This window comes from Equus caballus, chromosome X, assembly GCF_041296265.1.
Source record: "Equus caballus isolate H_3958 breed thoroughbred chromosome X, TB-T2T, whole genome shotgun sequence".
NCBI classification, from domain to species: domain Eukaryota; kingdom Metazoa; phylum Chordata; class Mammalia; order Perissodactyla; family Equidae; genus Equus; species Equus caballus.
Genome location: NC_091715.1, coordinates 124,496,795 through 124,524,266, shown reverse-complemented (window position 1 = coordinate 124,524,266; position 27,472 = coordinate 124,496,795). Strand labels below are relative to the sequence as shown.

Here is a 27,472-nt window from a genome sequence, read left to right as displayed (position 1 = left end):
GGGGCTTCGGGGAGAGGGGAATGGAGAACAGCTTAATGGGTACAAGGTTTCATTCTGGGGTGATGAAAATGCTTTGGAACTAGACAGAGACGATGGTTGTACAATGTTGTGAATGCACCAAATGCCACTGAATTGTTCACTTTTATTTTTTTATTTTATTTTTTTTTGAGGAAGATTGGCCCTAAGCTAACATCTGCTACCAATCCTCCTATTTTTGCTGAGGAAGATTGCCTCTGAGCTAACATCTGTGCCCATCTTCCTCTACTTAATATGTGGGATGCCTGCCACAGCATGGCTTGATAAGCGGTACGTAGGTCCGCACCCCGGATCTGAACCAGCGAACCCCAGGCCACCGAAGTGGAACGTGCAAACTTAACCACCATGCCACCGGGCTGGCTCCTGAATTGTTCACTTTTAAATGGTTAATTTTGTTATGTGAATTTAACCCCAATAAAAACAAAAAATTTTTTAAGTGGTCAATGTGAGCGGTCACCCTGGTAATCAGAGTTTCTCTGTTTCCCAGAGTCCCATCATCGCCCTCCCCATCTCCTCCAACCAAGTCACCAGCTGAGGGACATGAAAGGAGAGAAAAACGAAAAACAAGCAGTCTTCGACACGGGGTCATATGGTGGAGGTCTCTGGCAGGAAAAACAAAAACCTGTGATTCCGTGACCTCAAGTGGTAAATTGCTAACCCTTTCATCAGTGGAAGGAAAGGCAGTCCTGACACTTCCTCTGATGCCCCAAACCAAACTGCAACACCCCCCAGCCCCCACATTCTTTCTGACATGGGAGGAAAAAAGAATGATTTTCCTTGGCTGGCTTCGATATTGCTCTTTATTTCAAAGGGTCAAAGGCAAAGCAGTCACATGCCTGCCTGTAATTTGGCCCAAGGAGGAGGTCTTCCAAAGGTCTCCTGGAGGGTCTGGACTGCTTGGTGCTCCAAGCCGGAGGACGAGAGAGAGAGGGGGCCTTGTCTGCCCTCTGGTACGCAGCACTATGTCTGAAACCCAACGGGTGCTCACTAAATGCACGGATGAATGAAGGAATGAAGGAGTGCCCTGACATCCTTCCTGATCGCAGGAGAAACAGGCCTCACTTAAAGCCAAGCCCATATAGGAAAATCCACATTTACAACCCAGACAAATTACCAGTCTCTTCTGCTTTACAAAAGGATTCACTATGGGATACGTGTAAATAGTGACATGCCTTTGTATATTTAAAAGAGGGTTTGATTCCCAGACTTTGGCAGAACAGGGGCCTGTTCTGTGAGGGGAGTTCTATGCGAGGGGCAACGCTGATGCTCTTGCTCTTTCCCACCTACAGAAAATGGAGCCTTTTGTGCCCAAGAGGGATTCGCCTTCATCTTCTGCCCAGTGGGATCTCCATTAGGGGAGGAAGAAGACAATTAATCAGTGGAGAGCCTGGTCAGGCAAATGCTTGGGGATGCAAAGCAAAGAGCGTTTTAAATACCTCAGCCAGACAGGCACGGTAAAAAAAAAATCCAGAAGTCCACGCAAATGCGTCCAGGTGTAGGGGTGGGGAGGTGGGGCAGTGGAGGGTCCCGCCCCCCCCCCCCACAACCTCCAACCTCCAACCTCGTGGTGCTTGCTGCAGCCTCTATACCACTCCACCCAGTGGTTCCTGGAGATTTGGAGGCCGGGAGGGTACGGGGATGAAAAAAGAGAAATACTTGGTTCAAGGCATGTAAACAGCCCGTGATGATGGTTGCACAACATTGTGAACGTCCTAAATGCCACTGAATTGTTCACTTCAAAATGGCCATGTTAGGTGCATTTCACCTCAATTTTAAAAAAGGGTACTGCCTTCTCGTACCTCCAAAACAGCCTTTGGGCCCGAGTCTCCTCTCCTGGGAGCCTGTTGACTCCTACCAGTGCCTGCCTCTCTGGGTTGTCAGGCCAAGGTCCTAGTCTGACCTGCTAGCACTTTCCCCAGCAGCCAGACAGAATTCTGCCTTTAATTGCCGCTTGCTATTTGCATGGAAAAGAGGTGGCCCAGTTTTAACACGCCTTTCAGCTCCTGGCCCCCACTAAGAAGCTCTAGCTCCATGCCCATAAAGGTAAGAAACAAAGTCAAGATTTGAATGAAGGTGTGCAGCCTGCACAGGCTAGGAAGTGCCAGAATCAAGAAGAGTCTTCTCTTGATTCTGCAACATGGACTGGCATTTGAGTTAGTTTAAGGAGGTGTCAAAAGGCTGCTTAGGAACTGGGATGAGCTGAGAAATGAGATAAGAGAAAAATGTGTTCATTCTTTTTTTTTTCTTAGGAAGATTAGCCCTGAGCTAACATCGATGCCAATCCTCCTCTTTTTGCTGAGGAAGACTGGCCCTGAGCTAACATCCGTGCCCATCTTTCTCTACTTTATATGTGGGACGCCTGCCACAGCATGGCTTGACAAGTGGCACCATGTCTGCACTGGGGATCCAAACCGGCGAACCCCGGGCTGGCGAAGCAGAACATGTGCACTTAACCACTGCGGCACCGGGGCAGCCCCATTCCTAATTTTTTAACTACTTAAAACAGTTTCAACATTCAAACTCTTTTGGGATTTTGGAGAATGGGTTGGGGAAGGAGAGTTTGTCTGCTGACTAAGGGGGTCAGAGAGCTTTCTTTGGACCCAGAATGCCCTAAGACCCTCAGGAGGGCCATCTCCAGCCCAAAGAGGCCCCTGGATTAGACCTGTTGACCAGAGACAGGGCTTCCTGCGGTGCTTTTATGATGTTTAGACGCTCAGGATGTTCATCCATGCCAGCTTTTCCTGGAATCAAGGGGAGTGCAGACGTGCGTGTGTGTAAGAGAAAGTGCATGCAGCCATGGTATGCGGGAGGAGGCCACAAAGGGTGATGGGTTCAGCTCAAGGGAACAACAGTCAACACTGGCCCAGGACAAATGGCTGAGTGAGCAACCCAAAGCTGCTCTGCCCCTCAAGGACAGGGGCTTGGGACCCCAGAGCTGGGGGGAGGGAAAAGGCAGTCCTCTTGCCTGAGCCAGAGAGAGGCTGGGTCTGGCTGTGAGGCCTGAGGCCTGGACATAGTGACCGCGGGGTTTAGTCGGCTCGACTGGGGACTGGATGGAGGCTGGCTGAGCAGGCGTCAAGGCCTGCCTCCGCAGGCTCCCATCGCTCCCTGTCCAGCTTTGATGAGTATGCAGGTGCCGCCCCCACCTAGTCCTCCTTCCATTGGGACCTTTAGTTCAGCTTCCTTTGTTGCTTCCTCCGTCTTCAGCTACCTTGTTAACCTTTGTCTGATAAACTAATGAGCCCCCGGTTAGGAGCTCAGAACTGTAACTCTGTGGGGCGGGGGTGGGTCGAGACAAACTAGGGCCAATGCCCCGGTGACAGGGAGTGACCTTGGGCCAATCCTTGGTCCTTTGGGCTCCCAATCTGAGACCGGTTCTACCACAAACACTGAAGCCTCCAACGAGGATCAGTGATACAACTCCCAGCTGCTCCATCCGTGGCTCCGGCGGTCCAAAGAAGTAACTGCTAGAACAAGGGCCAAGCTGTGACGTCACTAAGGAGGCGGGGTTCCTTTCTTTGGAGGTCAAGGCTGAGGAGATTCCCACTGAGCATGCCTAAGCTAGACGTCCCTCCTTCCCACCTCCCTGCTGCCCGACTCAGTAGAGCCATCTCACTGCGGACAAACAGCTGCCATCTGCTAATGAGAAAACAAATGCCTGCTGCTCATGCCCCTCGCCACAGGCCTGAACACCAGACACTTTTCCAGAGGGGGCAGGTGAGGAAGAGAAAGGACAGGGGCACACAGAGGGAATGTCGCAGTTGCCACAGGCACGGGCTGTGAGGAATATAGCATCAGGAGGGGTTCCAAGAGTTCCACTTTGATCACCAACAAGGACAAAGTGCAAAAGCAAAAGCAAAACGCTAAGTGTCACTTCTTTGCAACTGACATCCCATTCAAAGCACAGGTCAACCCATTTTGTCCCCAACGAAATCTATTAGCAGAGCTGCTGTTCCACGAGGAGGCCTACCCCACACACCTACCTGGGGAAGTGGGTCCCCCCAGGCTACCAGGGCCCTGGAGAGGATGCATGCAATATGGACACTCACAGCACAAGGACAAGAGGCAGGGGACCTTTGGGTTTTTTAAAGCACACAGAGATTTCCGAGAAGCTTGAAGGAAAGGCTGTGAAGAGGGCTGACGCCCCTCATGGGAGCTGTTTGAGATGGAGGGAGATAAAGAATAACTCCCCAGGGGTTCAGAAATCAGAGGCCAGCCCCAAGGACCATGGCTTCGAGTCTGGGCCACACTTACCACTGAGAAAGCGCTTCATGGTGTCGCTGCTGGCCAGCTTCATGGCAGTCTGCCCAGAGTAGGTGGCCAGTGTGGGGTCCGCCCCATAGGACAGCAAGAGCCAGATGGTCTCCAGGTTGTCGTTGACCACTGCATCATGAACCGGCCTGCAGAGGTGATACGGGGTGAGGACAACAGGTCCCAAGTGGGAACCTGGGTGTCTAGACCTCAGGCTACCTCATTAGAGAAAAGTAAAATGAGATGATCCCAGTGCAACATGGGTAAGATTTAGGGTAGGGCAACCACCTCTGGCCTGCACCCCCTACTATATCTCCCCACCTCCTTCTCCTCTGTGCCTCTTTCTCCTCCCTCCCATTTCTCTCTTATGTCCCCCCCCCACCACATCTTAGGACAGTCCCTAGGGCACAATGGAGTTCCACTGGTAGCTCTGGAGTTTGGGAGAGAATGGGCCTCTGACCCAGGATAAACTTAAAGCAGATGCTGGGGGTCAGAACAGAAGAACCCGGATGACCGCCCCAGAGCAGGGATGAGCACAGTGGCTAAACACACCAGGTGGTGGCCAAGCAGAGCTTGCATCCTTTGATCCAAGTCCCCCCACGTGGTAAGAGCTCATGTCTCAATTTTGCAGGAAGTTGGCCCTCTGATAGAGCAGAGGAGAATGGGGGCAGTTTCTCTAAGACACAGCAGCTATCTTTTTTCAAAGTGTATAGAGATACAGAATCAAATCTCAGCTGGTACCCAGGGTCAGCCTCCTAGTTCCGAGGGCCCAAGATTCTGCCTGACAGGTGCACCACCAGGATGACTTGAGAGAAGCCTGAGTGGTCTTCCTAGTGAAGCCACATCTGATGGGACGATCCCTAGACAATCCCAGCCTCCCCTTAGTAACCATGCGGATTGGCCAGCCAGGAACTCATCCACCCCTGCCCTAAGCTAGTTCTCCCTGCAGTCTGTAGATGTCTTCCCGAAATGCCTCCTGACAAGGCCTCTCTGCAACTCGCAGCCTGGCGTGCTGCAAAGGTCCAGACTGCGGCGAATTCTCTTGAGTGAGGGGCTGAGTGGGCGGGGCGGGGGGGGAGCAGCCTTCTTGCCTCGTGCCATCCTGCGCGCTGCAGTTCACGTTGGCCCCGTGCTCCAGCAGGATGTTCAGGATGTCGGTCCAGCCCCGGGAGCAGGCCTCATGCAGGGCTGTGTAGCCAGCATTGTCCCGGTGATTCACATCTTCACTGTCTTTCTGGAGGCAGTAGAGAACAACGTCCTGTGGGGACAGGAATAGCTCTGTGAGCAGAGAGAGGCCTAATTCTTGAAATCACCCCAGTTAGGTTCGAAGCTCTCCAAATGTCCAAAGAATCTCCAAGCCTGTCTTTTATTCTGGGGACTGACAGGCAAGTCTCAAATCTTCTGTCAAGGAAGTCAGTCCTGAGCTGCCACCGCCAGGGCCTCGGCTCAGGGCTGTTTGCTCTACAGTGGGGAGACGTTTCTTATGACCAAGAACACTGATCTGGGTGTGCGTTGTTGGGCTAAGGGCCTCAGAGAGGCTCACCTGCCCATCCAGAGCTCATACCCTCAAGCCTTGAGTCCCTGAGCTCCGGTTCCCTAGTCTGAGGCTTTGCGAGGGAAATCAGACATGTGGTAGCAAGTACAGCCTCTGCTGGTAATTCAAGAACAAGAAAGAATTGGTTTAAGTACTACCCCTGGCTGCTGGTTTTAATTGTTTTAAGTACTATCCCTGGATGTTTATCCCAGGGCAGTCAGTTCCAGCCTTTCCCTCAAACCAGGATTGTTCCTGGTATAATCCAGTGCGGCCATTCATCCACATAGTAACGATCAGCTTCCCTGGCTGAGCCGACAGGACCAGAGGCAGGACTCCGGGCCTAGAAGCACTGGAGCTAGTTTGGGATGAGGCTGGTGAACAAGCTGAGGAGAGGGGAGAGACAGGGCCTCTTCTGAGGGGAAGAGGCCAGCAGCAGCCACCAGGGGCCCATCATCAGCCCTCCCCGAGGCCCTGGTGAGATGGGCCGCTCAGCTGTCCTGACTGACAGCTGGCTCACAGGCTGGCTGGCCAGAGTGTGCGAGTGTGTGTGAGCCTGCAATGGGGTACTGCCTCCTGGAGACAGGACTATTGTGCTGCCTGCACCCAGGAGAGCGCAGGCCCCCCCTACCCTTCTCACCAATGCAGGCCTCTTCCCCTAGGCCTCAGGCTCCCTCCCTCCTGTGACAGGCTGCCCAAGCTACTCCTGCCCTGTCCTGGTTGGTTCTCCAATGGTTTCCTGTTTGCTGGTTTGGCCCCAGGTAAAAGAAAATTACCCTTGGGGCAGGGGTTGGTCATCTTTTTTCTTTAGGTCTCCCTTGGCAGCTATCTGGACCCCCACACTAGGTACTTAAGAAAGACAGGTGACTTGCTGGTGAGACGCTATCAAGGCAGCTCTCCTGTGCTCACCAGCCTGGTTAGGAGTGCGGCTGTCTTTAAATGAGTCCACTATAGGTGTCGGAAGCCTTAAAAGCAAGTCCCTTAAGAGCAAATCCTGAGGAAATAATCAGTGTGGTAGGCAAAGATACATGGTCAAAGAGGTCACAACAACAAAAATGCCCAACATTTGATGCCCATAATTTGATAATGGTAAATGAGCCAGGCTTCCACCCCTACCCTGACACGTGGGAATCAGAAAGACCTTGGGGTGAATTCAGACTCATATATGTGTAGTAGCTGAGTGATCCTGGACGCATCACTTAACATCGCTAAGTCTTGATTTTCTCACCTGTAAAATGGGACTAATAAAACCTACCTCCACAGGCTTATGGTGAAGAAGAAATGATAGGAAGTAATGAGAGCTCTTAACATGACAAAAAGAGGTGCTCAATAAATGCCGGCTTCCTTTCCTGCTTCCTGCCCCCCCACACCCATGGAGAAGTAGTATATGGTGGGTTCAGCCCAGCCCTGCCCCTCCAGCACACCCCTGACCCCTCCACTAACGGAAGTAGAAGCCGAAAGGAGGGGAAGGCGGAGGAGGATATGAAGAGTGACCGATGATCACCTGTGTTCCTCTCCAAGCGGGGGAGCCACTGCACAGGGAAATTTAAGACAACACAAAACCCCCAAAATCCTGTTTCTGGCCTAGGAATGTATTGGATGATATAGTATTACCATTTCAATTATATTTGTCCCAAATTGCCGTTCAAATGAGCTTGCATTCCCACCCACCGTGCCACAGGCAAGGTGGCCCCAGGCCATCTGGGCAGAAGGAGGCCAGCCAGGGCTCAAGCTCCAAAGAAAGCCCTGCCCGGGCGACAGAAGAGCCAGTGGTGAGAAGCTTGTCCACAGAAGCTCAGGCAGCGGCATCCTGCAGCCGGGGAGCTCCTTACCTTATAGCCCAGACGTGCTGCCCGCTGCAGGAGTGTCTCCCCAGCATTTTTGTTCACTATGAGCCGACGTGCCTCTGGGGGGATCTGCCGGGCTGTAGGTGACTCTGAGGTCTCCTCTGGGCCAGCACTTCGGGACTTAGAGGGTGTGCCTGGTTCCGTGGGTTTCACTGGGGTGGGAGATTTGGGAGATCGTGTCTTCTGCTGGCTCCAACGACCTTTGCCCTGGAAAGCAGAGACACAGTCCTGGATCAGCACAGGTTCCCATCCATTTCTACCCAGTGAGCACGGGCTCAAACCCTCAACTACATAAACCATGGATGACGAAGGGACTGGAAATCAGAGATTGAGGGGGCATCCCAGCTTCTCTCAAGCACTCTGCATGCCTTCTTTACCTGCATGGATCCCCATTTACTGAGGTTTTTACAAGTGTTCTCTATAAATAGGCAGACACAAACTCTAAGAGTAAAGAGAAGCAGAGACAGCTATCTTTGACTAAAGAGGCACAGCTGCTGAAGGCTTCACTTGTTGCAAAAACCCTCCCCACCTCTAACTCTCACCAGGCTTTCCCCACCTTCCACCACACCGTGTCCCCAAGTCATGCTCATGTCCACCTGGGGCGCCGGAAAGCGCTCAGGCGCAGGAATCAGACAGACTCGGGTTTGAATCCTGCCTCTGCCATCCACTAGCTACAAGACCTGGGGCAAAGCTCAACCGCGCTGAGCCTCACTTTCTCCCTCATAGGGTCTTTGAGATAATGAACTAGAAGGTTCCAGAACAATGCACAGCGTGCGTGCTCACAAAACATTAGAGTCCTTTCTTCATGAATTACCCTGTGTGTCTCCCTTTCCTTCCATTTTGAACTAGAATGCCCGAGCAAGTTCCCATGCCTGTGCCATCATGGTGTACTGGGTCCACGGGGGCAGGTAATTTGTTCTTGAGTTCAGCAGTCTTCAGAGCAGGAGGAACTGTGCTCGAGGAACTGTGCTCAAGGAATCACACCCAAAGAGCCTCATCGGCACCCGGACCTAAGTTAGATGACGAGATTCTAAACTTGGAGCTGATGCCATAATTGGATGAGAATTTGTGGGGCCTTGGGAAGGGTGGGTATACCTTGCATGCGGGAGAGACATGAATCACTGGGGGGCCAGAGGGCAGACTGTGCACTCATCAGACTCCAAGATGGCCCCTGAGGATCCCCACTGCCTGCTATTCATGCTCTTGTGGAGCCCCCTCTGGCACTGGATAGGGCTGACGTGTGCAGCCAATAGGAGCCTGCAGGGATGACGGTGTGTGACTTACAAGGCTAGGTCCTAAAAGACAACGTGGCTTCTGCCTTGCTCTCTTTTAGATCCCATATTCTGGGGGAAGCCAGCTGCCATGTCATCAGGACACTCAAGCAGCTGTTTGAAGAAGCCCACGGGGAAAGGAAAGGAGGCCTCCTGCCAACGATCAGCATCAACTCGCCAGCCACGCGAGAGAGCCACCCTGGAAACAGATCCTCCAGCCCCAGTCAAGCCTGCAGTTAAACGGAGCCCTGGCTGACACCTTGACTGCAACCTCACAGTCAACCCGAGCCAGCCCCAGCTAAGCTGCTCCTGAATTCCTGACCCTCAGAAACTGGGGCAGAGAATACATGTTTATCATTGTTTTAAGCTGCTAAGTTTTAGGGGAATCTGTTATACCGCAACAGATAACTAACACACGCCACTTATGTAAATCCCTCAGAGCATCAAGATCTCATTTAAATCCTACGTCTTCTACAACACTCTGGTCCCCACTGCCCTCTTTCTCTGCATACCCAGAGTGCCTAGTCTGAACCGCATGATCCAATGCCTGATGCCTGACTGCGTTAATTTCCTTTCATTGTTTCCTGGGCAAGGCTGGCCTCCCCTGCCAGGTTTTAAGCTCCTTGGGGGCAGGTTTCATATTGTCATCTTCTCTTCTGTTCCTTACAGCACTTAACACAGTGCTGGGCACACCACTGCAACAAATATTTGTTGACTTGATTCAAGCCAGCCATGTACAGAGAGCCCTGGGCAGCCAGAAAAGTTGCCTAGAAAGACATGAAGCCAGGAAAGGAGTGGCAGCAGGAAAAAGACAAGGGCCCAGGGCATTTGTTCCCTCTGGTAAATCCCAAAACAACGAGAGCCACTCTCCATCCTCATTCTGAAAGGGCAGAGAGGTACAACTGCCAGCAGGAAGGGACTGGCTATGAGTACAGAATGCCGCTTTATCGCCAGAAGGATGGAAGTCTATAATGGCAGTACTGGAGGATGCCAGGTAAAGTGCTCAGGTTTTTGCTAAGCCAAGCCAGGAGCCAAAGGGTGACTCTCCTTCTGGGGGCCAGAACTGCCAGAGAGAAGAGAGGCTGCCTGAGAGGCGGAGGAGCAGGAGCAAATGGGGGCCCCCTCCCCCTCCCTGCCTGGCTCAGAGCCCCTGCGGCAAGAAGCCTTTGGCCAATGCTCCAGCTTTAGTGTTGCAGGCGCGCCCCCCCACCCTCCCCCCGCCTTGCTTCCCACTACAAAGCACCATGCCATGCGGGCAACTGGAGCAGGTGGTGGTGACTGGGAGAAAAAGAAAGGCGGGAGGGAGAAAGGGAGGCCCTGTGAAGGAACAAAACCTCTCCGGGAGGAACCTTCCAGCGGACACACTGCCAGGCAAAATAACCAGACAGAAGCATCAGCTTGTGTTGCTGAATGTCAGGCGGCCGGTCACCTTTGTGTGGGATGGAGCCATCTGAGTGTCTGAGGAGGAGCAGGGGGAAGGGGAGGGGGACGCCCACCTTTCGCCAGAGCTGCTCAGAGTTGCAGCCTTTCCTTGCCCAGCCGCGCCTCCCCCCAGGGTCTCCCAGAAACAGACAGAAGCCACCCATTCACAGGGTGGAGGCAAATGGAAAGGGAGGGGGCTCCAAGGGCAGCCAGGCCTGCTTCACATCCCAATTCTGTCACTCACGACCACCGAGCAACCTTGCACAAGTCCCTGAGCCTCAGTTTCCTCATAAAATGAGGACAACAGCACCTACCTCCAACAGCCACTGCGGGAATTGAGTGATCACGTGAATGGAGCCCTCAGCACAGACCAGACTTCCCTGCTCCTCCCCTGCCCCCTCTGGGGGTGGAAGGGAAGGGTCACTGCTACCCTGCCACTCCATACCTGCATCTCCTCATTCTTGCCTTGGCCTGAAGCTCGAGGATGTGCACCGACATCGGAGAGCATTTTACGGTTATCAAAGCCTTTCACGTCGATCGCCTCCTGTGTTCCCCCAAGCACCGTTGTGAGAGGGAAAGGACACAGAGTATCACCTCCATTTTTAAAGGGAAGGACATAGGCTTGAGTACCTTGTCTGATTTGGAAACAGGTTCCAGAATGCGGAAAGGAGGGAGAGAGAGTACCTGGGTCTCCCGCCTTTGCCAGCGCCACTCAGGGATCCCTGCTCTGGAGCTGGAAAGAGCCGTAAGAATCACAACCACCCAAAACAAGCCCAATATAACCTTTTGTGGGGGGTTGTCAATCACAAATACCTATTACAGGTATACATTTGAACCTGACGCTTCACTTCTCTCAAATGTACAGCTCACCCAGGAGGAGGACTATGTGGTTTTTTTGAATTGTACAGTGTGGAACCCAACACCAATGCCATGAACGTCAGACCCAAAGGAGATGACAATTCGGAACAGGGGTTCTAGGATTCTGGCCTGGCTACTGATTGGTGAGGGCCCACTTACCTGCTCCTCTGCCTCCATGAGAAGCAAAGGGCCTGGGGAGCAGGGGTGCGGAGGGGCAGCTGCCACCGGCCCAAGTGGAATTCCTTCAGGCCCACCCTCAAACAACCTGTGTCTGGACATCAACATCCTTGCTTCTAGAAGTTATCTTCCACCTTGACTGACTCAGAAAGCTCCCTCATTGGTTTCCAGTGAGTTAAGCCCAGACAAAAGCTTTTTGATTGGATGTTAACAAGCTATTCAGGCTAACCTCCTGCCATATTCTTTAACTCTTCCTTAACTCAGAGGAGATCCAAGGATGGTTGAGGAAGTCATCATGGGCCAGCCAAACCCTATAGTTAGCAAATGCTTATTGTTAGCTTCATGGGCCAAACTCTCTAGTTTGCAAATGCTTATTGTTAGCTTTAACTTGAGTTCCCATTCTTCAAATCTGCCCCCTAACCTTTCTAGAACTACTTTAAAATACCTTAATAAATATAGGTTAAGTCGATCCTCCCCACCCCTCACTCATTCACTCAGAGGACTGTGGACTGAGGAGCCTGTGGAAAGCCGGCCACTCTGGCCCATTCCCATGCCCTACCACTCCCCTCACTGGAAACGTACCTTTGCCTCTTCTGAGACGTTCGCCATGTGCTTGGTCTTGCACTTTCGTTTTCCTGATGGCTTTTCTGAATTTTCAAGGCAGGCTGGCTCCTCCAGGTTATTTGGGAGGAAACCATTTGGTGAATCCGAGATCCCCTGGGCTTTGTTGGGCAAGAGAAGGTTCCTGTTCCTCAGGCGGTGCTCCGAACTTTGGGAGGAAGTCTTCTGCTTACGCGCCTTTAAATCTGAAGGCAAGAAACAGGAAAGAATGGATGTAAGGGAAATGGAACACAGAAAAGCAACACCTTCCTCTAAGATGAATCAGACAACATTGGGGATTAGACTCTTAGTCAAAGTTGTGTAATTGTCACCTACCACTGTCCAGTGCGGCGCTTGGACACCGCCAAGTGTGGATTGCACTAAATGCGTCTCGAATGGACACTGTACTTCAACATCAAAGTCCCTCCTCTACAAGTAGGAGACAACTCTCAGCCCTGCCAGCAGGGGGCGGCCCATCTGGCTATCCCTAAGATGAGGGCAATTTTAAAAGGATTTCCCCAAGCCCAGAGCAAATCCAAACTTGCTTTTCAGCTTTTCTCCCACCCGCTTTGTCTCTTTCTCCACTCCAATATGAAAACAGTTCTGCTGAAGTGAAGTATGAAGTATACTGGTGTGGGGAGTAAATGGTAGAAGGCTTCCCTCATAACCTCAGCTCGACCCACCCAACTGCCCTGTCGGTCACTCTCCAAGGACACAAAGATCAAAGCCACAGAAACTTCCTGAAACCAGAAGGTGCCATGGGCCTGCTTAACTGGCCAATAATCGCAGAAACTTGCTGCCTTGCCTGGTTGGAAATCAAGTCACTGTAACACACTGGGCAACATCTCTAATTCGAGCCACAGCTCACTGAACAAAGCGCATTCTAATTTCAAGAAAGCCTGCTGGGAACTCTATTATCAAGAGCCTCAGTCCACAGTCCACAGGGTCAGTCCTAAACCCAATGTGTAGGGGGACAGACTGGGTTTACTCTTAGCTCTTAACATTAGTTTTACATGGCTTGGCCACCAGCTCTGTGATCGGCTGGAGGCAGGTCATAATCACCCTGAGCCTCAGTTTCCATGTTTGTAAAACAGGGAGAATATAATCCACATCACAGGACTGGAACCAGAATTAAATGAGGTAACATACACAAAACTCCTTTATAAAGTGTCATAAAGAGTAAGGCATCATTATCATGTTATCTAAGTGCAAGCTCTTCAGGTAGGGCCATGCCCATGTGTTCTTTATCTCCCCCATAGGACTGAGCAGCATGCCTAGCACATGGCAAAAGATCAGCATGTTTATAAAGTGACTAACTGAAGCCTAGGTTTCTCCAATTTGTGAAACGAGGGCATTGAGCAAGATCTAAGAGTTCTCAACTCACCTCCCCCAACTTTGACACCTGCTCCCACGTGTGACATCGCCAACAGCAAATCCAGCTGTGGGAGTCATCATTACAGTGTGAGGAATTGGCTAAAGGTTATGCACAGCTCTTAGAAGGCCAGCTGTCATACCACCCCTTTCTCCCAACTAGCCCCAACCCACTAGTGCGTCCCCACACCTGTCCAAGCACTGTTGTGCTAGATAGCTTCTAATGGCACTTCCAGCCAGAACATTCAAAACCACGGTTTTTGAGGCAACAAGTTCTGGCTAAGGCAAAAGAGGAAGGAACAGAGCTGTGCCTCATGAGGACCCCAGGAAACATGGGGAAGCCGTATTATAGCATTCACAGGAAAAGCAGCAGCCCCCGACCCCATTTACCCAGAGCAGGGCAGGCTCTGGAGTTTGTTCAGTTGTGGAGAAGCAAGTGCTTCATGGCAGCATGGAAAGGAACACAGAGTAGAGGCAGTAGGCGTGTGAGCGGAAGTGTGGCTCTTCCTATCCCCTCTGCAGGTCAAGAAGGGAGATACCCAAGCCCAGGACGAAAGGAAAGGTCATGAGGCTCAGACAGGAGCAAGGTGACCCGTCTAGTTTGGCCTCCACCTGACTCTCTGATGTCAACCTGAAAGATAGGTAGTAATAAGAGGTATCAGAGCCTTCTGAGAAGAGAGATGTTTTCCAGGCAATTCCTTCATGAAGATGTCACCATCAAATCTGAATGAAAGTGACTAGATGATGTGCCAAAGCCAAAAGCCTCAACTCAAAACCCTTAGACACACACGTGGAGGAACAATGGCCTACTTTCCAGCAACTGGAGCTGTCCCCAAATCAAAGAGGACACCTTGCTAAGCGGCGTTCTCCATGCTCCTGGAGGTGTTTAAGGAAAGCCACCTGTCAAGAGTGCTGTGGAGATATCTGCATGGGGTGGAAAACGAGACTAGGTAACCTCAAAGGTCCTTCTGGTTCCAGAAGCCAATAAGTTCCATAAGAAGCTTCTAAGCTTCTAGGAAACCAGCCCTCAATAGAGAACACTGGGGGTTACAAAAGCTCCACTTCATCCTAACACTCAGTGGCTGAGGCCAATGGCCTGACAACTCATTCCTGACCAATCCATTACAGCTCCGGCAGAAAAAAGGGAAAATTCTCCCTACTCTCTCACATAGTTGATGAAAGTGAGCTCAATTATTCTCTTAAGTGTAGGGATAGGTAGTGTATATATTCCTACTTAGACAGAGCTGGAGATGAGGTGTAGCCTTCTTTGCATTATAGCAAACACGGAATGTACTACCCACTCAGTACGCGGCTACTCAGTTTGCGCTAATGAGGAGACTGCAGACATTGACCAGCAGCTCAGGATGAACACATTATAGGAGACAATCAATTGTTGCTTCAAGGGCAAAGGTCAGACAGAGTGTTCTCACGGAACCCAGAGATAGGCTTTTTGCTCATCTAGAAATCCACTATAGGAATGGGCCTGAACAGTACTTAGTGGAACATACTGACATTGGCCTCGGTGACAGTCTGTGCCTTCATGATTATATATTATAGCATCTGACGTGGCCAAAGAAAGCCTGGTTTTCTCCTTGGGCTGCCTGCTTTTCCAACTCAGGTCCAACAAAAATGATGCCACCTCAGCCGAGCTCAAAGCTTCGCTGTGCCTCTTAAGAACCTTTGTGGCAGTAACCGAGAAAGCAGAGTTGTGCCCACTTCTACTTGAAGTTCTTCTTTGGGTTGAGGAAACCATTGTACTTCTTTTTAGCTTAGGGGCTGGAGGCGTCCCAGGACAGGCAGCCAATGCCTTCTTTCTTCTTGAACCCAGGATTCTAGGAGAGAGAACCCAACCTCCCAGGAGACTCAACTCCCTCAAGCCAACCAGAAAATTCCCTGGTATCGAGTTGTCCCACGCCAAGGATGTCACTGTGGCCTTGCCCACAGGTTCAGACTTTCATAAGAAATTGGAGGGCTTGGGCTTTCATGTCCTCAGCTCACCTGTAGGTCAGTCCAAACTCATTTCATCTCAACCCCAAGCCAAAACCTCGGGCCTGGTGTTGAGTGACCCCCTCTGGCAGCTGAAGCTCATAGCACCAGGTTTCTACGGGCGCAGAGGCCTTTGGCTGGCGTAGAGAAGGCAGAGATGGGGACACCCAAGATGCCTGAGGCTCCCCAGAAGCCAAAGTCTCTGTGTTGTGGGGACAGGTGACAGCAGCTCACTGGGGCAGCAGCGCCCGCTGGCCTTACCTGCTCTCCCTTTCCGCCGCTGCTCCTCTTCCTGCTCGGTCAGGTACTCCCCAGTCTGATATTTGCGGCTCTTCTGCCGTCTCCGTTTCTTCCTCTTCACCAGGCCCTCCTCCTCTTCTTCCTCCTCCTCCTCATTAGTGTCCCACATTTGCCGGGCAGCCTCTGTCCTCCAGGGCATTTCTCGGGCTCGCCACAGATGCCTGCGGCCCTGGTTCAGCAGAGTCTTGTCCTGGGCATGGTGGCTGCGATACTGGGTGTCCCGTTGGGTCTTTCTCACCTTTCGACGCTTAGCCGGGGTGGGGGTCACCTCCTCTTCCTCCTCTGTGGGGAAGACTTCCTGGCTTCCCATGTCACTGTCTGCCATACCAGCAAAGGAGCTACAGATGCTTCCTGTGGACGGGATGTACAGAGGACGGTCAGGTACCTCTTCAAAGGACAAAGAGTATGGTGTCGAAGCAAGTGCCCCGGATTAGGAGTCTGAAGGTCTGGGTTCAAGTTCAGGCTCTGCCCGTTATTAGCTGTACGCTCTGGGAAAGTTCCTTCACTTCCGTTTCCTCGTCTATGAAACAGGGATACTGTTCTCTGCCTTACTGACCTCACAGGACTGTTTTGAGGGTCAAATGAGAAAATGCGTCCAGAAGTGCTTTACAGAGTCCAACATATCACACAACTATCAAGTATCCAAACCACGCAGCCTTCCTCATCCATGTTGCCACGCCTCTTTAACTCCTTCCACAAACTCAGTGCTTACACCACAGCACCAAGCATCGCGTGAGGGGCAGGAGAGGGCCGCAGGTCCCTGCCCTTTGAGCAATCAGGGTTTACTAGAGGGTGAGGGAGGGTGGACTGGTGCCCTCACCCCTGCTCACTATGTCACCACCACTCTCACTGACAGAGCCACCCTGGACAAGCAGAATCATCACAAAAGAAGAGTCTCAGGAAAAGCAAAGCAAGGAGTCCCTTTCCTGTGACACAGCCTGGTTTAGCCCCACCCAAATGCTCCTGGCCAGGCCCTCTTCCCTTATATTGACCCCACCTCCTATTGAGTGGCCGAGAGTCCAGGGGTGGAGCTTTCTTCCTGGCACCTCCCCCTGCCCCACAGCAGCTGTTCCTCCCCACTAGGCAGGCACTTCCCCTCTTCTCCTCACCACCCCAGGACGATAGTAGCTTTCCTGTCCTCCTCTGCCACCTTGCCAAGAGGCCATTTTCCTCCCCACTCTTCCCTTCAACTCTGCTAACAACAAAAGTACAATCCTCAATTGGCCCAGGAGATCTGACATCTTCCTCAGAAGCAGCTGAGACACCAGCATCTTTCCCCCAAGGCCCAGCTATTTACTGGACGATCCCCAAACCCAGGGAGGTCAACAGAAGAAAGAAATGGTTCAAGGCAGACAGCGTGGCCCCTGACCAAAGCTTCAAGTCAGTGAGATCGCTTAAAGACAGCAAATAGCGAGCAAACTTTCCGTTATATAGACCAGGCAGGGAACGAAGTGTTCCGGTTAATCTAATATTCTGGTTAATACAGAATCACCATAGAGATCACACAAGGATCACCAATTTCCAAAGAATCAAATAAAGTACAATGTGTTTAACACTAAAATGAGACTGGCCATAACGTAATCGCTCTTTGATGATTCAGAGGACACTTCAGGATTTTGCGAGGCCTCCAGGCTATCATTACGATCCCCAATTACCACTGTGCTCTCATGTGCTGAGGTGCCAGTTAATAGAATGTCAGATAACTGAGTTTACACTGCGCCCCGCTTCCCCATTCTACCCACTCTGCATGGAAATCTGGGTGAACGGGGGCAACCATTTCCAGAGCTACGTACCAACATGGAGGCTAGCAGACAACAGTGGTGGCTGGAAATGGCTACCCATTTTTAGACACTGGGGGTTGACCAATATAAATTAAGGGGACCAAATGTGATTGTGCTGGCCATGATGACTCAATGACCATTTCTAATTTTGATGATGCCTGTCACATAGGGAACTAAGACAGAGGCCCAAAGGTTAAAGGTCCGTGCTGAGATTGGCCCCAATATTCATGAGATGCCAAAGGTTGGAGTAGAACCAGTTTTCCTGAGTGGCACAGGCCTTTCCTCTTTCCACCACTGGCTGCCAACAAGAGATGTCAAATCTCTGTTCTGAAAAGTTAAGCAAACAGTCCTAAAAATCATGGGCCATGCCCTCCATCCCCACCCCGGGCTCTCTTGTCTCTGCAAGGAGCTGGGCATCTTGGCAAAGGGAATCAAATTCCCAACTCTCCACCTGGGCCGACGGCGAAATTGCTCTACCAGATTTCGACCTGTCTTCACAGAGAAGTACGAAGACGGGCCACGGCCTCGGACTCACTCACCAGACTGACTGCGTGTCCGCGTGCTCAGGACCACAGGGATGAAGTCACGGAAACTGCTCTTTGCTTTCTTCTCCAAGGAACCTGGAGTGATGTGTCATTTCGGGGCAGAAGGCAGAAACATCACAATCAGTCTAAGGACTGGAAAGCCTCACTGAGAGGCTCAGATGGAAAAATCAAGGGAGGGTTTGTGTTTTCCCTGGGTTACATTTATTAGCTCCCCTTATGCTGCTCTCACCTACGTATCTCTTTTAGAGAAGGAATGTTTCCCGGTGGTTTTCAAAAACTTGGAGTTGGGTCATTTTTGCTGACACCAAAAAAGGCAGTGCGTGGAATCGATTCTCCAGCAAGCCAGAAAGTAGAAGGCCTGGCTGCCTGTATGACTGCGAGGCTGTTGCACCTCCACAAAGTTATAACTGAGCTGGAGCAGGTCCCAGAGAAGGGCAATCTCGCTGAATCTTAGAGGATTGAGTGACACAGGGAGATGGGAGCAGGGAGTGGTGGACAGAAGGAAACTGCTATATAAGAACAGACTAGAAAGAAGCAGGTCACGTCAGATGAGCAAGGCCATGAACACAGGCTACTGTGGGCAGGAATACTTGGGCTTCTCTCTCTGATGAGGGTGCCAAGAAACTATTAGTGGCAGGGCCTACAGATTAAGTACACACCTCCCCACCCCAAACATCCTGTGTATCCTTAAATAATAAGAGTTTAGGATTTCTCTTTTTTTTTTTTAAGTATGCCTTTTGGTGAGGAAGATTGGCCCCGAGCTAACATCTGTTGCCAATCCTCAAAGCCGGAGTACATAGTTCTATATCCTAGTTGTAGGTCATTCTAGTTCTTTCATGTGGGATGCCACCACAGCATGGCTTGGAGAGCACTGTGTAGGGCTGCACCCAGAATCTGAACAGGCGGACCCAGACCGCTGAAGCAGAGCATGCGAACTTAACCACTATGCCACCAGGCCAGCCCCCTGGGATTTCTTGAAACTCTGCTAGCTTGCTAGATAGCTATTAATTTTTAACTTTTTATAATGGAGTTTTCAAATATACCAAAGGTGGAGAAAACAGTGTAATGATCCCCCATTCTGCTGTTTTGGTCTCAATTGTCATTAAACCTGTTTCTTCTCTGAACCTAGACCCAGTGTAGAGTAATGGGCTGGCTATTCCGTTGTAGGACTGACTTTTGTCTGTCTGAAAACCATCTCCTTCAGCCTTCAGAAAGTGCCTTATTCTAGCAACCAGGGTGAGCAGAATAAGCCCCTTGTCCCTTCTCCCTTGCCTTTGATTTCAGAGGTGTCAATCAGATCTTCCTTCCATCATGAGGAAGTCTCACTTTTCTGGTCTGTCGTGGAGCCCCTCCCCCCAAGCCGCCATAGAAATCCCTCTGCAGCCCAGCCTGGAGGGCCAGGACCCGCAGAGCCTACCTTCCTCGTGGCCATCAGCTCGTTTTCCTGGAGACTGGGACTCCGGCTTTGTTGGCTTCCGGTGCTTGTGCTTTACCCTGACTCCATTGTGCTCTTTTCCTGAATCTGGAGCCCCCCTGGGGCTTTTCTTGGTAGGTTCCTGGGGGTCACTAGGCGGCTTCCGGCACTGTAGAGAGGTAGAGAGAGTCAGGACTGAGATCAGTTTCACTTCTGAAGATAGCTCACCTAATGTTGAGCCCTGTGCCCCGTTTCTGACACACGGACAGGAGCTGCCCAGGTGGGGGCCCGGGGGAAGGGGCCGCCTGCTGCCTTCCACAGCGGGCTACAGAGGCTTTTTTGGACTGAATCCAGCGCCATAGTTAATCCCCATAGACATCCACATCCCATCATTTTAAACAGGTCTACAGAGTCTACATTCACAAGCTGAATAAACACCCCAAGCCACTTTAAAAGGTGCAAAGTCAGGCGCCATACTCTACATCCAAACAGCAGTAGCGAGCCGGGCAGAAGACAAACGTGTGTCTTCCGCAGGTTGGGTGACCACACTGTTGGAATCCCTCCACCGTGGGTACTGACACCACCGACTGAAGATAATTCTCAGCACGGGCCAACTCAAGAAAAATGGTCTATTTTCATGTATAACAATACCAGAAAACAGATTCAACTAAGGCAAGAAGAAAGGCACAGCACAGGAGCAATTCGAATCTCCCCATACTTACACAAGACACTTTCAGGGCCTGTTCAAGGCCCGGGCACTGTTATTAATCATGCCACTTTATACTCTGCCGCATTCTCAACTCTTCAAAATGCTCTCTTCTCTACTATTTTATTTGATCTTCCCAACAACCCTGAGAAGAAAGCTACTATCATCCCCATTGAACAGACAAGGAAACTGAGGCTCCAGGACAAGAGGTTAAATGATTTGTCCGGGGCAACACACAGCCCAAGGCATCCACTTGCTCAGGGGCTGCCACTTACCAGGCAGACCTGCAAGTTAGCTCATTTGGGCTTGCAGAGAGAAAGTGGCAGAGCTGGGACCAAGACCCAGGGCTCCTGGCTCCCAGCCCCGGCCTCTTCGTATCGGCTCTCATTCCCTCTCCTTTCCTACTTGTGTCCTCAACTGTTTATGCTCAGCCCACTCACACCTACTGCCCAGTGCATCAGATAGGCATGATGCTTGTGCCTGCACACCACAAGGACACTCTCGGCCTAACAGTCACATATTCTCACAAGCTTTGAGGTCTCTCGAAGCCATTAAACAAGACATAGGGCAAGGTAGGGATTTCCAGTATTCTAGTATCCAGGGAGTGCAGAATAAGAAAACGTTTTAACAATCAAAGCAGGCCCAAAGAAGAACTGTCTCCCCCCAAGCACATCCACACACCATCTTCTTAAGGTTATCAGTGTCCAGCTTCAGCTTAGGGGATGGCAGATACCTCATTGACGGAACATCTTCTGGGGTGTGGGGGGAGGGAGAGAGTGTGTCTCGATTCTGCAGAGACAGGGAGTCTCCGCTCCCCATCGAATTCCAGGGACTCGGACTATCCCATGACCTCCTCCCGCTCCATATTCAGCAGAAGGCTGAGCTTAAAATTCAAGTTCAGCTTGTTGCCACTTCCTACAAACCAAAGTGTGAGGAGAAAGAATCGGGGAAGAAAGAGGAAGATGGGGGAGTGCTTCGTAAAGTCTGACCTTCAGGTATGGCAGGAGAGAAACCACTTTAAGTCAAGGTGAATGAAGTTCAACGCACATAAATTTGAACATGTCCTATTTATTTCTGAATATCATTTTTAGCTGGCTCTCAAGTACAGATCATTAACTTTTACTTCCCAAGATAGACAAAAACAAGTAAAACAGAACATCTAGAAGGGATTTCTGTCTGTATCTTCTGCAAAGGCAGCACTGAGAGTAAAAATATATTGTACACTCCAACTTGGGCAAAAAGTTGGGAGGGTGGGGAGACCGCGGAAGACAAATGTTCCAGTTAACAGAGTTTTCAAAGGTTTTCCAAAGGACAAGTAGACAGGAAGATACACCCAACACCAGACGGAGAACTCTGCTGATGATTCAGAAGGCCCTTCAGGATTCCACAAGGCCTGGGGGCAGGTGGCGCTGGAGACTGGAGACTATTCTGTTCTTGGCCAGACCCTTGAAAGGGGCTGTTTGGAATTAACCCTTCATCTTAGTTTGCTTGCCAATGGTTTCTTTCTCAGAGAAACACAAGAAGAGGAAGATCTAAATTGTTTGGTCTCTCGAAAAATGAACATTTACTAAATCATTACAGGCAGTCGCTAAGGGCTGCTTCCAGGCCTCTGATCCTGTAACTTTATTGTCTGCCCCGTGCATCTGTCAGAGGGCCCAGGGAACTGTTCTCCTAATACAGGAAGGGGCATGCCTGCCTGTTACTGAGTCATCTGCAAGACATAAGCTCCATGAGGGCAGAGACCACGTCTATTTTGTTGGCAACACTCACAATAACAGCAGCAGCCAGGAACACTGAGCACTCACTATGTGCTAGGCACTGTTCTAAACGTTTACATATAATCACCTCATTTAGTCTTTTTTAACATAGGCTTTGTTGACATATAATTTATTGAGATACAGTGCACAATTCATTTATTTAAGTTTACAATTCAATTGTTTTTCGTACAGTCATAGAGTCATGTAACTATCATCACTATCTAGTTCCAGAACTTTTTCATCACCCCAAATGGAAACCCTGTACCCATTAAGCCGTCACTCCCCAATTCCCCATCCCCTCCAGCCTTAGGCAACCACTAATCTACTTTTTGTCTCCGGCGATTTGCCCATTCTGGACATTTCACATCATCATCTCATTAAATCTTTATAAGCCGTATAAGTAGGCACTACTATTGTCTCATTGTACAGATGAGGAAACTGAGGGCCAGAGGGATTAAGTAACTTGACCAATTATCACACAGCTTGGAAGAAGTAGAGCCAAGATTCAAACTCAGGCACTGGACCTGGCTCCAGAGAGCACACTCCTCATCAAAATGCTGGGCCATCCTCCTGAAGATGGATTCCCACTGCCTGGGAGAGACTGGCATGTAGTAGCTGATCAACAAATGCTTGCTAAGTGGTCAGCGAAACAGCAATACACAAGGAGAGTGGGAGATAGTGTGGCATAGCTGAAGATGAACATGAACTTTGGAGCCAGTGAGCCCGGAGTTTGAGTTCCAGTTCTGCCATTTAACAGCTGTATAACTTTGGGTAAGTCACCCACTCAGTCTGTTTCCTTCATTTTCTTATCTGTAAATTGGGTATAACCTTAACTTCATAGGGTATTGTAAGGATTAAGTTAAATAACATATGTAGGAAGCACTTGGTATATAGTAGGAGTTCGACAAATGGTAACAACTATAACAACATGAGTTATTATATTCTTAGTACCACCAAGGGCAGATCGCATTTACCTGAGCAAATGCTATAAATATGCTCTCCTACGTCATGACCTATGTTCTGACTTGGCATGTCTCTGCCATACAGAGGGGGCTGTGAGGTCACTGAGAAAAACCCACCCAAACTCTATCCCTGGGGTTCTTTTTTTTTCTTTTTAAGATTTTGTTTGTCCTTTTTCTCCCCAAGAGCCCTGGTATATAGTTGTGCATTTCTAGTTGTGGGTCCTTCTAGTTGTGGCATGTGGGATGCCGCCTCAGCATGGCCTGATGAGCGGTACCATGTCCACGCCCAAGACTCGAACTGGCGAAACCCTGGGCCGCCGAAGCAGAGCACGCAAACTTAACCACTTGGCCACGGGGCCGGCCCCTCCGTGGGGTTCTTAACCTGGAGTCCACGGGTGGGTTTTGGGAAGGAGGTGGGTCCACGAACCTCCTGAAATGACTGGCAAAATTCTGAGGTCATGTTTCTGGAGACAGGGTCCACAGCTCTCATCAGCTCCTCAAAGCGTTTTACAGTCCAAAAAAGATTAAGAGCTTCTGCCACAAAGAAATTCATGGTGCTCCAGCTAGAAAGTTACTCGTTAGTGTATATCAACATCCAATTTGAAGACTTGTTAACATAACTTCAAATTAATCCAAATTTGGAATAAGCCCTATCCTCAACTGCTTCAAGAATCTCCTTGGATCACCAGTGGCCTCTGGATCCCCTCTAGAGGACCACTGGATTCAAGTGGAGTCCTCCGGCCCACCTTTTTGCCTAGAACTCTGGCACCATCCTTAGCCTATTAAGAACCCAGACCCAGATGCCCACATGCCTTGCACACCAAGTTCCCAGTGGGCTGAAACCCAAAGCTGCCACCCCAAGCATGAGGCAGGAGGAAACGGGTGGATGAGCCCAGAAGCCAAACTGGCTCTGGCCCCACAAAACTCCAAGCAAATCCTGAGCAGGCTCTCCCAGTGGTCAGAGAACAACCCTGGCAAAGGCCCCTTCCCTCCCTAGGCCCCAGGTTTTCAAGGCCGACGGCAGTCTCAAAAAAGGAAGAGGAAGAATTGTTCTGCAGGGAAGGGCCTGTTATTAATTGATTTCCCTCACCGATACCTTCTTCCGCTTTCCAACCTCATCTGGGACAATGGATTCCCTAGCCTCAGGGACCGAATCATTTCCCACATCCTACAAAATACAAGCCAGCCCCTCCCCATGTGCAAACACCATATATGGAGAATATGACTTAGATAAGGGACAGCAGGTCATTATTCACATTACACAAGCCTTCCAATCAGTTGGGTTCACAGAGCTACTCAAGAATGCCATCACGTCACAGGTTGACCGGCCCTGCTCTCAACCTCTGCCCGGCACTCACCTTGGGTCCGTGAGAACTCCGGACTATGGCCTTGGCTTGTGGCTGTGGCTCCTCACCATCCTTTTCTTTGCTACACTTCATTTTCTTGGGTGGCAGAGATTCAGTCACCCCATCGGTCACCACCGAGTCTGGCTGCCACTTGTTCTTGCAAGCAAAGACGCCTATGCTTTCCTGTTTCACTCGAGCCTGCCCGGCCTTACTCCGAACTTCAGCTTGGCCCCGCTGGGGAGCTGCTGGGAGGCCATCGGCCCGGAAGCAGGTGGCTAAATTGAAGACCACATCACCGTCCACCTTCTCCATTTTCACCCGCCCCAGGTCCACCTGGCTTCCAAGCTGTGAAAGCTCTGTGCTGGAGCCCCTCTTGCCGCTCGGGACCACATCCAAGATAAGTTCCTTGGGGCGGCTGTCATGAGGTAGCAAAGGCAGCTCGGGCATCTTGCGCAGGTTCTGGGGGGTGGCCAGGACCAGCTCATGGGACATGTAGGTGGCCAGCACTTGGTTCTTAGGCTTTGTGTCTCCTGCCAGCTTCAGACCACAGGCCCCCTGGGGGCCTTCCATCTTAGGAGTGCCATCAGGGCAGAGGTGGCTCTCTGATTCCTCAGGCCCCTGATTCACTCTGATGTCCCCACCGCTAGGCTGAACTGACAGCGCCAGGGTCCCTGTCTGAGGGCTGAGAGTCAGGAGGACAGGGTTGACTTGTTCTTCGTAAGGCTTGGCAGCAATCCGGCAAGTTTTATTCTTTGTGCCAGTGTCCTGCTCTGGAGCAAAGGGGCCCCCAGGCCGTGGTTGCCCCTCAGGAAGTCCATGCACAGCTTCACTGGGGCCAAGAGAGGGCACACCAGAAAACTCAGAAACAACGCTGGTGGGCTTGATGGGCACCCCCTGACTGGGGGTCAGCTGCCCCGCACTGGAAATGCCAATGGAAAGCAGAGACGCTTGGTGGTATGGTGACCAGCCAACAGGCAGGACCTGGGTGCTGGTGGGTTTCCCGTTGACTGAACACCGTGGGTAAATATTTGCTGGCCCTGTGGGCTTCCACAGAGAGAGCTCCTTGGTTTGGCATCCAGGCAGCCCAGGGGCGATGCGGGCTGGAGTGTAACGTTTGACTGTGCTTGGCTGTCCCTCAGTCCCAGCCTGGCTGCCCTTTTTGCCACAGGGGGCACCGGTGCTCTTAGGCTCTCCTTGATCGATGATGGAGATGGGCTCCTGCTTGGGGAGGTGGCGGGGGTCTCGGGTGAGGCCCAGGTTGGGGTCTTTGTTCAGCAGCAGGGAGGCAGGCACTGGGTTGGCCACTCCCACGTAGGTGCCAGGAATGGTGCTGATCAACGCAGTTGAGTTCTTCACCCAGGTGCTTGGGTCCCCATTTCTCACAATCTCAGGAAAGATGACAAAGGGAGAGGAAGTGGAGCCCAGGCATGAGGTGACATTGCTGCTGGCAGCCTGGGTTGTGCGCTGAGACCTAGATAGGACTGTGGAGAGGAGGGCCTTGCTGCTGGTGTGCACAGGGGTCAACACAGGCATGGGGGGTGTCTTGCGTTGGTTCGGCAATGGAAGCTTCTGGCGGTTGGACTTGGAGGAGAGGTCGAGGGGCATCTCGCTGCACTCGGGTGGAGAGGCCATCTCTCGCTCCAGCTGTGGAGGTGACTTGAGGGGAGAAAAGGTGACAGAAGTCCCTTCTGTTTGCTGCTCGGTGCCACCTGGCATCTTGGCGGGGTGCGGTGGGGCGGAGCTCACACTGGGGGCTGGCAGCAAAGGTTGTGGAGTTGGAAGCACCTTGGCAGAAGCGGTAGAGAGGGAAGTATCTGCCAAAGGCCCAGAGACCCCATCTGGCGCAGGCTGGGTGCTGGTGCTGCTGGATGGGGAAGCACAGGGAAGCCTGTTCACCTCCAGAGAGACCAGCTTGGAATCTGAAGTCAGAGGCCGGGCCACAGAAAATGCATATGGGTAAGACCGTAGCTCTGGGGAGGCCAGAACACCAGGGAGACACCTGTCCTGCAGGTAGGATGGCAGGACAGGGAGTGTAAGAGTGGAAGAGACCCCCAGGGTGGTTGGCAGTGTGGCCACACTGAGTGGCTGCCCACAGCTTGGAGGCGGGATATATACCAGCGGCTGGCTCGGGGTCAGTACTGTCCCTGGCTGAAAGGACAGGGGGACTTTTTGCATAGCTGGTGCCTGAGCTGCAGGAAAACACACTCGACTCAAACTAAAGGAGGCTGAGATGGGTGCAGAGGTGGGAATAGCAGTTGGTGTGGCAGCCGGCATGGGCGTGGGGGCTGGAGTAAAGATTGGGGCTGGGGTGGGTGCAGGCACTGGCGTAGGAGCAAAGGCAGGGATGAGGGTGGGGGTAGAAGGAGGGCCAGAAGATGGGGTTGGGGTAGGCATCGGCACTGACGGAGGGGCGGGAGCTGCTGGAGGTGTGGATGCCGGCATGGGAGCCAGAACTGGAGTGGGGACAGGCGCAAGGACCAGGGTCGGAGCCGAAGGGGGCACAGGAGCTTGGATCAGAGCCAAGGGAGGAGCTGAAACTGGGACTGAGATGGGGGTAGGGGCTGGAGCCGACAGGGGAACGGGGCCGGAGGGGGGAGCAGAAGCTGGTACGGGCACCAGGACTGAGGCCGAAACTGAAAGGGGGTTCGAATCAGAGATGAGTGTGGGCACTGATGGTGGTGCCGGAGCCAGAGCCGGGACTGGTGCTAAGGGAGGGGAAGGAGCCGGAACCGAAGTGGCAACCTGGACAGGAACTAGCCCAGAATGGGGCACCGGGGCGGGAACGGAGAGGGGAACCTGGAATTGATCCGGAACAGATGGGGGGACAGAGGCCGAACTGGGAGCAGGGGGGCAGATGGGAGCTGGCAGCGGACTGAAGTTGGTGGTAACCAGAGGCAGGGTTCCCTCCACAGGGACTCCAGTTCCGAGAGTTGCCAAAATGAAAGTATTCTTCTCCCCGACACCCTGCCGAGAGTCCAAGGCCTTTACCCCAGCTGGTGAGCAGTCTACCTGTTTGCTCATTTGGGTGCTGAGGGGAGTCCAGGAGGAGTCGGCTCTGCTGCTGCTGGCCTCAGTGCTGTCAGCAGCGGGAGGCTTGAGCCCGTCTCCTGGGCTGCTCAGTGGCACCAAGAGGCCTTCAGCCTCTGCCACATTCCCAGCATAGTCCATTTTTGGCTGGGGGTCGTCAGGCTTGTCCTCTGACTTGTGCCCAAGTTTTTCTGTTGCACTGCCATCTGGGTCTGCCCCCCGGGCATTGCTGCCACTTCCAACTGCTGTGAGCTCCACCTGCAACGACAGAGCAGCATGCCCAT

The 27,472-nt window shown here is 51.8% G+C and overlaps 1 protein-coding gene across 15 annotated transcripts in view; it reads right to left on the bottom strand.

Moving 5' to 3' along the window:
• BCORL1 (BCL6 corepressor like 1) overlaps window positions 1–27,472 on the bottom strand; it is a 60,332-nt gene that overhangs the window by 8,583 nt on the left and 24,277 nt on the right. For 9 of the 15 annotated variants that reach the window (XM_023634235.2, XM_070258543.1, XM_023634232.2 and 6 more), the window contains 8 exons: window positions 24,174–27,446; window positions 19,394–19,559; window positions 17,971–18,051; window positions 15,612–16,001; window positions 11,976–12,199; window positions 7,651–7,872; window positions 5,379–5,545; window positions 4,291–4,436 (listed from right to left, as the gene is read on the bottom strand). In XM_023634235.2, coding sequence (XP_023490003.1) covers window positions 4,291–4,436; window positions 5,379–5,545; window positions 7,651–7,872; window positions 11,976–12,199; window positions 15,612–16,001; window positions 17,971–18,051; window positions 19,394–19,559; window positions 24,174–27,446 — 4,669 coding nt within the window. Of the gene's footprint in view, window positions 1–4,290; window positions 4,437–5,378; window positions 5,546–7,650; window positions 7,873–10,937; window positions 11,092–11,975; window positions 12,200–15,611; window positions 16,002–17,970; window positions 18,052–19,393; window positions 19,560–24,173; window positions 27,447–27,472 lie in introns of those variants that run through there. The other 6 variants (XM_070258546.1, XM_023634238.2, XM_070258545.1 and 3 more) reach the window with 3 other exon arrangements.